We start from the raw sequence: 12,584 nt of genomic DNA on the forward strand, positions 1-12,584 counted from the left end.
TAAATCAAAATTATCCTATTGATCCAGGCTTAAAAATTAAAAAATTCAAACCAGTATAAATAGAAGATTATTGTAGTTGTGATGTGCAATACCATACACGTCGATATGGATAAACCGGTATACCTGCAAGATTAAAAAAAAGCGTCATGTCTCTTAAAAAAAGTATCATGAATTAAATAAATGAATGATGAGTGTACATATGGATAAAGGGATGATGTGGTATTAATAGAACTAAAGAGTAAATAGTTTTTTTTATTAGAATGAGAATATTTATTTAACTTTAAAAATGATTAAATTAATTATTTAGTTTAAAAAATGATTCGATTTTATATCCTAAAAATTAGGATCTAAACAGATAAATTTTAATTTTAATATTTAAAAAAAATAGAAAAATAAATAAATATAATTCGAGCAATAGTGATATATTGATTAATTTAAAAAAATTATAATTATTATCTATGTTAAATACAACATGTTCGTAAAAAAGAAAAATGTTGCCCAATTTATTCAAGCACCGAAGCAGTAGCAACTCTACAAAAACATAGATGGTCGAATAGGAATTTGACTTCACATAAATGCAACTAAGAAAATTGTGGTGGACCCCTATCCATAGCAACAGTATACGACCGTTGGTTCGATCATCAAATTCAAATTCAAAAATTGAAACTATCTGACTCCCCTCTTGAACCTCGAAAAAGCAAACAAACAAAGCAGAAACATTTGTCCACTTTTCAAGCACACTCTACCTTTTTCACTTCAAATTCTCCCTTCCCATCACCCTCTGTGTCTATTTCTCGATATTTGTGTCATTGTATTTGCTCATCGTGTTCTTTTGAACACAAACACTTTCAATTTCAAATTTTCCAGCTTCATTCATTTCTTAACACAAAAAAGGTCAGTTCTTGTACTACCCTTTTGGATCTTTAAGCAAACCCATGGTTTAGTTTCTCACTATTTGATGTATATATAGTTCAACAAACTTATAGTATCTTTGTGTTTCTTGAATAGAAAAAAAGTGGAGCTGATGGGCTAGTGTTTCTTTGGGTCACGTTAGTGAATTAAACCTTGCTATATGTTGCTCTTCTCAAGTTGAAGGTACCCATTTAATCTTTTGTTGAGTTTTGGAGAAATTAAGTTTGGGATTTTGAGAGACTAGTTTAAAATTGTTGAATTTGAGAAGAATATTTGTTTTTCTTTATTTTAGGGTTTGTGTTGTAAATTTGGTACTTGAATTGTTTCATGTTCTTGATTTTGAGGGATTTCGATTTCAGCTCTATTGGTAGTAAAAAGTGAGCTTCTTTTGGTTGTAATCACTAATGGGAGAAGTAAAACTTTCTGAGAATCGAGCAAAAGGCTCAAAATTTGCTGATCAGAATCAGATACCAAAGAGTAATACTGCTAAAGGGAGCAACATTCCTTTAAAACCTAGGTCTTCTTGGGGCTCTAATATTGTGAAAGGATTTTCGGGGGATAAGAAAACTAAAGTACAGACCTTAGCTCAGAGCAAAAAAGTACCTCTTTCTGATAATTCCAATCAGAAAAATGTTTTGGTTTCTTCACAAGTGAGAGTAAAGAGATCTCTTATTGGTGATTTATCTTGTTCTGTCACTCCCACACAAGTTCATCCACAGTTCAATAAGACCACTTCATCGGGTTCTCGTGATTTGTATTTGGAGCTTGACCATTTAAGAGGATGGCTTCAAGAATCAAAAGAAAGGGAGATACATTTGCAAGCTGAGTTGCTGGATTGTAAAAGAAGCCCTAAAATTTTGAATCTTGAAAGGGAATTAGAACTAAAGAAGATTGAAAATGATAATCTTTTGAGGAAAGTTGCACATTTGGAATCAGAGAACACTACCCTTTCAGAGCAATTGGTGTCTGCAACCTCTACGTTGGAGGAGAGGCAGGAGCATATATCTAAAAGGGAAAACACGGATTTTTTAAAGGCAGCACCATCGAATAGTCTTGAGGTGGAAGTTCTGGAGTTGAGGCGCATAAACATGGAGCTTCAACTTGAGAAGAGAAATCTTGCTTGCAGACTCTCTTCCATGGAATCCAAGTTGGCCGCTCTTGCAGAAGTTTCAGAGGTATCATCTTCTTTTCGTATTTTCCAGATTATGTTGCTCTAGTAGAAATCTTAAAAATAATTAACTTCGTATATGTGATTCAACCCTGGTATAACATTGTCTGTTATTTTTCTTTGATTTGCATTCTGGCTTACCAGAGCGACATCATAGAGAAAATCAAAGCTGAAGCTTTTTCTCTAAGACACACAAATGAGGATTTGTCTAAACAAGTGGAAAATTTACAAGTAAGCCGTTTGAATGAGGTTGAGGAGCTTGTCTACTTAAGATGGGTGAATTCATGTCTACGAAGTGAGTTGCGCGGTTTGTCATCTGAAAGTTCTGATCAGATGTCAACTCCAATTTCAGTTGAGAGAAACAGTGAGATAGTTAACTTGTCGTCTTGCCAAAGTAATACAGACTATGAATGTAGAAGCACAAAGAGGTTAAATCTGGTTAAGAAGTTGAAGAGATGGCCAATTACTGATGAAGATTTGCAGAATTTTGAAAACCCAACAAATCTCTTAGAACATAGTTGGAGTGACATACAAAGCCCAAGAAGAAGGCATTCTATAAGTGGAGCAAAATACTATGCAGAAGACTCGGCACAGAATAAAAGAAGGCAATCGGATGGTTTTATGTGTTTAAAGGAAGTGGAAAAGGAAGAGGAGTCCTTAGCTCCTCAAATTTATGAAATGGAGGACATTCAGTCGGCTCAATTCTTTATGAATTGCCAAGAGATAAATAAAGCCAGAGCTTCTTTTGATGTTGAAAGACGGGTCTTGCGTATTCCCAACCCCCCTCCAAGGCCTTCATGTTCTGTTTCAAATGAGCCAAAAGATGTTTCGTCTCAACTACCTCCACCACCTCCTCCCCTCCCTCCACCGCCTCCCCCTCCAAAGTTTGCGGGTAAGAGTACCACAGGAATGGTTAAGCGAGCTCCACAAGTTGTTGAGTTTTATCATTCACTTATGAAGAGGGACTCCAAAAAGGAATCTTCAAATGGAGTTGTCTGTGATACCGTGAATGTTGCAAATGTTCGTAGTAGCATGATTGGTGAAATAGAGAATAGATCATCACATTTGATTGCTGTAAGTCCCTGACCATTTTTTTGAAAGGAAATTCCTGACCTTTTCATTCCTCAATTATCATTTTTTACGATAGCTAAATTTCAATTTTGCTGAGAACTATTATTATGTTTCTTGAAATAAGAATTCACTGAATCAGGAATATTTCAGTATTTCTGAGCTCTTTTCTTTGATCATTTGTGTATAATTATGTGTAGCACAACAAACTTGTATGTAAATCATTACACTGTGTTCAGATAAAGGCGGATGTCGAGACCCAAGGAGAATTTGTCAATTTTCTGATAAAGGAGGTCAATGAAGCAGTGTTTCAGGACATTGAAGATGTGGTGGCTTTTGTTAAATGGCTGGATGATGAACTCTGCTTCCTTGTAAGCCAGATTCAATTAGTTTAGTAACTTACAATTGAGGCATATCCTAATCAAAATGCAAAACTGTAGTCAAGTGGATCTGCTATGAATTTAACAGTGGCCCTAACGGATTGGTTTAGTAAAACAATATAATTACTTATTACTTGTTGCTTTTAGAAGTATCAAGTCAGCTTCTTATTCTGAAATATGAAATTGAAACTATAGTTCTACATCTAAGCTACCTCATGTAGTAAAACTCTTCTATCTCTCCTTACAATTACATTATGGTTCTTTCTTCCTTATTCCCGGTCTGTCTTGGAAGGTGGATGAAAGGGCAGTCCTAAAGCACTTTGATTGGCCGGAGAAGAAAGCTGACACGTTGAGAGAAGCAGCTTTTGGGTACAGAGATCTCAAAAAATTGGAGTATGAAGTTTCCAACTATAATGATGATACCCGAGTTCCGTGTGATCTTGCACTAAAGAAAATGGTTACCTTGTCTGAAAAGTAAGAACATTAGAATTTCACGGGAGCATTTATAATGCCGTTTAAAATTTCTTTTTGCTCTATTGAAGAATATCAACGTGTTTCCAATTTCAGAATGGAACGTACTGCATACAGTCTTCTACGGACAAGAGATTCATTAATGCGTTATTGCAAAGATTTCCAAATCCCCACAGACTGGATGGTCGACAGTGGAATATTAAGCAAGGTTCATTCTTTTCCATATCAGTTTAACAAGTTTCAGTTGACATCTTTTACATATTAAGTGTAGTATATATTACTGTGTTTGATTCCAAATAAAACATTACATATACATCATGAGTATTAACTATTGAGCATTTAGTGGAAGGCATGGATGTGATGCATAAACCTCCTGCGGAGCAGACCATGGCATATTTCTAAACATTGGCTGTTTTATAGTATAACAAATTTGATATTTGTTCACTGCTGTGGACCCTGGTAATTTAGAAAACATTTAGCTATCATTCTGTAGCTGGTTGTTAGCCAGTCACATGATTTCCACCCATGAGAAACTAGATGATGTATTTCCCGAGCATAGCCTAGCTTGCTATCATCCTCCCTACCCCTGTGCCATCCACCTCCTAATATAGATAGAAGTCTCTTCTATTTTAGATTGAAGACTTACTGCAACTTGAGCACAAGCTGATATCTAGAGTAACGAAAGTCTTTGTATATAAGAACTCCGAGTGACAGGAACAGAGTTATAAAATACAATAGAGTAGAAACTTCATTTTGTTGCAGTTTATTTCTAAGAGGTTTGGTTGTCTATATATTGAATACCAATTAATTATTTAGGTTTTTTAGTATTAACGGAATTTGGGGGATTTTGACCGGATTTTTTCCTCCATTCATGTCTCCTGTCTGTTAACGGATTTTCATATAATCTAGGTAATAGAGTTGTGTTGATCATCATTTATCATTAATATTGTATATATTTACGCAAAGGAAATTTCATAAAAGAACTGTATATACATAGTTTATTTATTCATTCTCCTGGAGCACAGCTGTTAGAAGTTCATTGACATTGATTAAGGAACAAGGAAGGAGCAGGGGAATCCATAGATATGCCATGTCAAAATTTTAGCTTAAAAACTCCCCGTTGTAACTTTTTAGGAGAAATTTATTAACCCCAGTCGTACACTCTTGCTGATATCTAAATGTCTGTCACTGCAGATAAAATTTGGATCCGTTAAGCTTGCAAAGAAATACATGAAGAGGGTCGCAACGGAACTCCACACTAAAGGAACATCAGAGAAAGATTCTTCTATGGACTATATGCTTCTCCAGGGTGTGAGATTTGCTTTCCGAATTCATCAGGTTGGTCAATTATCAATGATAAAATTATTATAGACAAGCCTCATAATACAGTAAATGAATGATTTAACAGTAAAACCAGAACTGTAAAAATGATATAGAAAAGCAATACCAGGTCAGAGTACAGATGATCTGAAGTTTTTCCTAAGCAAACTTTAGGTTAAGGTAAATCAACTACGTGATATTCTGTTCATGTTTATATTCCCTCTTGATGCAGTTTGCTGGAGGATTTGATGCAGAAACAATGCATGCATTTGAGGAGCTACGGAATCTTGCTCTTGTTCTGAACAAGACGTAATGCTAGAAACAGAGTTTGATAAAAAGCTGCAGATTAAGGCAGCAAGTTTTGTGTAATCTATAAAACTGTAGAGAGTAACCTTGGCTAATATTGTAAAGATTGGTTTAGTTCAAACTTTGTGAATAATATAAATCTAGCTATCGGCATAGTGCTACATCTTAAGCACTTGCTTTCGATGAATGGGGAATTTTCTAAAAATATTCATGTTTTTTCCTAAAATATTCTTTGTTTAATGAATTAGTTATGTTCAAAATAATTGCAAATTATGTGGCTCCTAATAGTAGCTATGTCCTATATGCTACAAGTTCTGATAAACACTCTGACTTGCTTAGTTTTGGTAAACTTTTCAAATTCAAACATGAAAATAAATAATCAAGTTTTACGTACTAGCTCGATCCAACTATAACTTTAAAACCAAATGATAATGTTTTGATTAGCAATTTAGACTCCATCTGGGAGTGTTGTTGAAAACAGCTTTTTTACAGCAGTTTTTAGACAAAAACGCTTCTACAGAACAAGAGTTCTTAGAAGTTACCAAACATCTTTCTGATAGATTTTCAGTAAAGAACTGTTGTAACTGTTTGCAACAGCAATACCTAACATAACCTTAGTGATATGGAAGAAGAACCCCATTTTCTTAAGATGGGTAAATTTAAATTCATCCTATCCTTTGAGTTTCCATTTAATTCCAATTTATCCCATTCTCATATACTCCGATCTCATTCCCGATTCTTAAACTCATAACGAGTCCAAACACCCCTTAAATTTCTTGTAAACAAATATATATTTTTAAAAAGTAATTCATGCCAAATTCTAAACAACATCGATAATAAGATAGAGTACCAATATTCAACAAACCGTTAACGATGATAAAATAAATTCGTGCATCACACAATCTAAACTAGACCTGAAAGATTAAATTACTAAATAGGATTATGAAAGATCACTTTTCCAAACAACTTGGAGAAAATACGAGAAGGCACATCACCAAGCTCCTGGACAATCCTACTCTTCAAATCATCATCAAGCTCAACATTAAAACAAGCTGCCCCGGTCCATCCAGTTTGATCAAGCAGCTTTTTCGCATATCGTGCACTTTCCACATCGTTAACTTCAAGAAGATTTGCTGTGACAAGATGACAAAGAAACAGGCCCTCAATTCTACCCGCAAGATGAGTTTGATCAGCACCATCCTGTGTAGTAGCATTAGCAATGCATTGTTTCATTGATATGAGTAAATGCATTGCTTGAATGTCATATTCACTTGGATCCTCCATTGTATTTCTAGTTGAAAACAAAAAAAAATGTTTATCCTCGTATTATACAGGGTTTTAGGGAGAAACCTTGTCTACTTGGGGATTAGATCTTAACCGTTGGTTTGTAAGAGAAGAATTTGATTTGATTTACAATCTTATATCGATGATGGCAGTTCTGTAATATTTTCGAAGAACATTGGACTTGACGCACGTATAAATTGGCTAACCTCAAAATATCTCATTATTCCCTTGAACGTAATTAAAAGTTAATAAATCAGAACGAAATTATGTAACATTTTTTTCAAAGTTTTTGAAAAATTAATGAAATGTTACAAAGCGACCCTAACAATAAAATCAAATTTAGACAAAATGCAATTACAATATAATCGAATATAAAATTAATTTTTTTAAGTTTAATTGTTTAAGTTCTTATAAACTTTCATGTCAAAAAAAAAACTTTTTATAAAATTATATATACAGTTAAACCTCGATAAATTAATAATCTCGGTTAATTAATATATATTTTTTAGTCCCGACTCGGGCCCTATAATATTAAATAATAATTCGCTAAATAAATAAGATAATCATTTTTTTTTAAAATATGGAAGTCTCATGTAATATATAAATTAATAATTCCATCTTAAATTAACATTACATTTATTCTAAGATGTACTTTTTTTAAAAAAAAAAACTAATATTTCATCTTATATCCTTCAACTCTGTTATTAGATATAATTGATGATATCAGAAGATAAACTATCAGGAGTTAATATCAGGATTTACTGAAGGTGACGTCATCAGTACTTGTCTATCAATACTTGATGATCAACACTTGATGTCATAAGGACTTAGTCACTTCAGTAGATATTGAAGAAGGAAAATGATTACAGAATTCAAGGCGGTTAAGAATTTTATTCTGAAGCAATCATACATGAATATGTATTAGGTTTCCTTATTATAATAGAAAAGGATTTCTTATTTATTGTGTAACTGTGCACTATATAAATACAGATTAGATTTACACTATATGTGTGGTAACGAATTATTATATCTTTCATATAACTTAGCAGCTCTCGAGGATAATTATTCATCCTTTGAGAGAGAGAGTACTTAATTATTCTTGAGAGAGTACTTGTGTAACAGTTTTTATCAGATTAATATAAAAACTGTTGATTCTGTTAAAAATTTATCGAATTGTTTGCATAAACTATATTCACCCCCCTCTACAGTTGATTATGGACCTAACAATTGGTATCAGAGCTTGCTGTTGACATACAAACAGTTTAAGATATGAAAATCAATCTTTAATGGCAGACAAAGAAGCTCCACAGAATTCGCCGCCACCACCACCCCCAGTCACTTCACAGATTAGCAGTAATATGAGTAGGTATGAAGTTATCAAGGTTTCAATACTAAAGATACATGAATATCCAATCTGGAAAGTTAGGATGACCATGTGCTTGAAAGTTACAAATCCTGAATATCTAAGCAGGATTTACGATGATCCTCACAAACCAATGAAGCTAGCTATTTTTGTTGCATGTGAAGACGAAAAGATGGTTAATAAGGATAAGAAGGACTATACTCCTGAGGATCTATCATCAATCATGAAGGATGCAAAAGTAAGACATATTCTTCACAGTAGTCTTGATAGTGTTATGTCCAATAGGGTTATTGGATGTAAAACAACAAATAAAATTTGGGATGCTTTAAAAGTAAAGTGTCAAGGTACCACTGCTATTAAGAAGAACATGAGGACAGTACTTACTCAAAATATGAGTACTTTGACTCAAGAGATAATGAGTCCTTAACAGAGATCTATGACAGATTTCAAAAGCTATTGAATGACTTATATCTTGTCAAAAAGGAATATGATCTAGAGGACTCAAACTTGAAGTTTCTACTTGCACTCCCTGAAAAGTGGGACTTTGAGGTCACATCAATAAGAGATAATTATGAATTTGATGAAACACCTCTAGATGAGATCTATGGCATACGGAAGACTCATGAACTAGAGATGAAACAAAGAAATAAGAGAAAAAGATCCAAGACTAGACCAATTGCACTTAAGGTTGAAGAGAAGCCAAAAGGAGAAATCCAGGAGAAAAGGTATCTCTAAGGGAAAAGCCATGATCGCAAAGTCTGATACTGAGTCATCAAACTTTGATGATGACTCAAATACAGATAGTGAATCAGATAATGACAGTGATCATGACAACAATGAAGATATAGAACAAATGGTTGCTCTATTGGTTAAAAACTTCAAGAAGATGGTCTACAAGAACTTCAAGAAAGGGAAAATATTTTTCAAAAAAGGTTCCAGTTCCTCAAACTCTGATAAGAGGAATGACAGAAGAAATACTGATGGGAAGGAATCAAAGTTTGGAAAATCTGACAAGTCAAAGGAAAGATGCTATAACTGTGATGGAATTGGACACTTTGCAGCTAACTGCAGAAAACCAAAAACTGAGAAGAAACAAGCCTTGATCACAAAGAAGAAAAACTGGGATGATTCATTAGATTCAGATGATGGTGTTAACTATGCTCTCAGGACAAATGCTGATACTGAGGCTAACAATGTTGAATTAAAGGTATCTCAAATAACCCTTGCTTTTGATACTGATGATATCCATGAATTAAGATTGTTTCTTAAATCTATGCATGTTAGTTATAGGGATCAAACCTTAGAGAATAATGGAATCAAGAGTGAAAATTCTGAGTTAAAGAAAATGAATGATCACTTGGAAATTGAGTTGCTTTCCATGCTAGAAATTCAAAAAGAAAGAGATAATGTTGTTTATGTTAAAGAAAAACTATTAGAAAAATATGCTTATCTAGAAAAGGAGTTAGCTAAAGATAGAGAGATTATTAAGCTTTGGACTAACTCAGAAAATTTTAGAAAATGGCTGTTGGGGATCAGGATTAGGATATGCAAATAGATCCAATTCTGATAAGAAATTGGAATAGAAACTGAGAAAACTAAACCAGTAAATACTGATACTAAGATTAAATTGAACAAGGTTCAGTTGAAGCCCTTTAAGTTTAATTCAAGTGTTGATGCTGTTAAGTCAGTTATTGAGGTAGGTTCAATCTCAACACCTAAATTAAACTTAAATACTGATAAGAGTGAACAGGTTCACACAAAATCAGTAAATATTGATTTAATGACTCAGAAATGGCTTAAGCAAAAGCTGGAGGAATTACACATGAAAGACAAGGAGAAAAAGCCTATGAAAAACAGGAATGATAAAGTAGATGTTAATAAAAATGACAATTATGTAACTGCTCCCAATGCACCTAAAAAACATGCTTGAACTATGGTAGTACTAATCATCTTACTAATTCTTGCAGGAAGAATAAAGAGATAATATTGTTCCTCCCAAATCAGAGTTTAGGAATAGAATAGCTAAATATATAATTCACAGAGTCCTTGTTTTCATTGTGGTAATGTGTGGCACTCTATTTATACATGTAAGAAGTATCACAATTTATATTATGATTATTATGAACTGAAACCCTCTTTAAATAAAGCAAAATCTGTTTATGCATGTGTAAATATTGATAGTAAGAATGTTAACATAAACTCTGATATGAAGTCTTCTGGTGCATATGTTAACAAACTTAAAAAGGCCAAAGGATCCAAGAAAATCTGGGTCCTTAAAAACACTAACTGATTTTAAATACTGATTGCAGGATAACGGGAGAAACTCTCTAATCTTGTACAATTGATGCTCAGGACATATGACTGGTTATAAATCTCTGCTTTCAGAGTTTAAGGAGAAAACTGGCCCAAGTGTTTCTTATGGAGATGGCAACTTAGGAAAAATCTTGGAATATGGCAAAATCAAAATTGGGAATGTCATCATTGAAGATGTAGCTCTAGCTGCAGGACTCAAGAATAATTTGATCAATGTGAGTCAGATCTGTGACAGAGATTAACATGTGAATTTTTATGAAGAATATTATGAAATTGTTAGTAAGTCTGATGGCAAGATTGCAATGACTGGTGTAAGACATGGTAGTTTATATGAAGCCAGAGTCTCCACAAATACTAATGGATTAGAAGTTTATCTACTTAGTAGAGCATCTGTGGAAGACAACTGGAACTGGCATAAAAGACTTTCTCATCTCAATTTCAATAACATCAATGAACTTGTGAGGAAAGATCTTGTGAAAGGATTGCCCAATGCAGTATTTACTCCTGATGGCTTATGTAGAAATCCAAGCAATGGAAAAAATCTTTCAAGATTAAAACTGAATCCTCTATTCTTGAACCATATCATCTACTTCATATTGATCTATTTGGTCCAGTCAATGTAATGTCTATTTTCAAGAACATGTATGCACTTGTAGTTGTTGATGAATATACAATATATACATGGGTGTACTTTTTGTACACCAAGGATGAATCTCCATCAATTCTTCTTGATCATGTAAGAGAACTGGAAAAAGGATCAACATACAAAATAAAGATCATCAGAAGTGATAATGGAACTAAATTCAAGAACAGTTCTATGGAAGAGTTCTGCAAATACATGATGGTGTGAGGATATGGAAAATGTTCAAGTTTATACAAAACTTAATTCTCGGGAACCGTGCACGCAGTAACACCGTTTACATGATTACTTTTACAGTCAATTATATACTTCCACGTGTCCCACTAAATTGAAACATTTCTGAGTTAGCGGAGTGATGTGTTATACAAAATCAATTCTTGATTTCAATTAACACTTTACTTATCTCTAATATTTTCTCTCTGCTACTTAACTTTCTCTCACCCTTAAACTCTAAAACCCTAATTTATGTTTGAATTGTTTCTTGCAAATTAACCATGACTTCATATGTTGCTTCTAAACCATTTAATTATAGTGGTGCAAAGGACTAACAATTATTCTGCTATTCTGAATAACAATAGTGTGAATATCGATTTTCACATTTTTCAGGACTTTCTCAGCTCCAATGATATTGGGTTTGCTCTTACAGCACCGCCCACTATTTCAGGTGACCAGGTGCTCTCTATCTGGAAAACAGGAGTCTATGATGATGCAATAGGACTCCAAATTTTGTGTTTGAGTTCAACGATGAGTTAAAGATTGTTACTCCTCAGACTGTAAGGGATGTTTTACTGTTACCTACTGATAAGTCCATATTATTGCATATTATTAATACCTATTTTTTGTCTGTTTTCGTAATTTTATTAATAAATAAATTGTTTTACTTTGTTTTGTAGGAAAATAAATAAAATCTGAACATGAGTTGGAGAAGTTGCAAATAAGGAAGGAGGTGGACTATTCTACAAGTCAAGGGAATCGGAAGATAAATAGAATACTTATTGGAGAAGAAGAAGGATTTACTTTAAGAATCCTACTTGTATTACAAGACCCAAACCCTCATATTTTTCCTATATATATGGGTCTCCCCTCTTGTACATTCCAACGCCCAATACACCCAATTAGTTATTTGTTTTGTTCATCTTTTTATCATGTGTAGCTAAATTTGTTCTCTAGGATGAATGTAACAGCCCGCACTTTCTGACTATTAATTCTAAATCAAAACTAAAAGAAAATACAATTTACTAATTCAAAATCTCTATTACAAAGGTGTCTATTACAAAAGCGCAGCTAACGGAAGCCCAAAATTTAATATACTCCAATCCTAAGTCCTCGAACTCCAATGATTTCCAACTCGAATCTTAT

General features: G+C 33.5%; 1 protein-coding gene across 2 annotated transcripts; it reads left to right on the plus strand.

Annotated features, from left to right (window-relative positions):
- Positions 1 to 713: 713 nt before the first annotated feature.
- Positions 714 to 5,837, plus strand: LOC141670501 (protein CHUP1, chloroplastic-like). Of its 2 annotated transcripts, none has more exons than XM_074476380.1 (9): positions 714 to 894; positions 1,009 to 1,095; positions 1,205 to 2,087; positions 2,225 to 3,154; positions 3,388 to 3,519; positions 3,821 to 4,002; positions 4,096 to 4,207; positions 5,194 to 5,337; positions 5,552 to 5,837. In XM_074476380.1, the coding sequence occupies exons 3-9, from the start codon at positions 1,317 to 1,319 to the stop codon at positions 5,630 to 5,632; spliced, it is 2,352 nt and encodes a 783-aa protein (XP_074332481.1). In that variant the 5' UTR covers positions 714 to 894; positions 1,009 to 1,095; positions 1,205 to 1,316; the 3' UTR covers positions 5,633 to 5,837. The 2 variants fall into 2 exon arrangements, with proteins under 2 accessions (XP_074332481.1, XP_074332479.1); XM_074476378.1 differs by having other exon boundaries at positions 1,272 to 2,087.
- The last annotated feature ends 6,747 nt before the right edge of the window (positions 5,838 to 12,584 follow it).

The sequence above is a fragment of the Apium graveolens genome, chromosome 7 (assembly GCF_009905375.1).
Source record: "Apium graveolens cultivar Ventura chromosome 7, ASM990537v1, whole genome shotgun sequence".
NCBI classification, from domain to species: domain Eukaryota; kingdom Viridiplantae; phylum Streptophyta; class Magnoliopsida; order Apiales; family Apiaceae; genus Apium; species Apium graveolens.

What these genes read in the sequence shown, in the direction of transcription:
- LOC141670501 (XM_074476380.1), top strand. Translation starts at nt 1,317, where the DNA reads ATGGGAGAAGTAAAACTTTCTGAGAATCGAGCAAAAGGCTCAAAATTT. An exon ending in ATGATGAACTCTGCTTCCTT is followed by an intron (nt 3,520 to 3,820) that starts GTAAGCCAGATT and finishes CTGTCTTGGAAG; the next exon opens with GTGGATGAAAGGGCAGTCCT. An exon ending in ATGGTTACCTTGTCTGAAAA is followed by an intron (nt 4,003 to 4,095) that starts GTAAGAACATTA and finishes TTCCAATTTCAG; the next exon opens with AATGGAACGTACTGCATACA.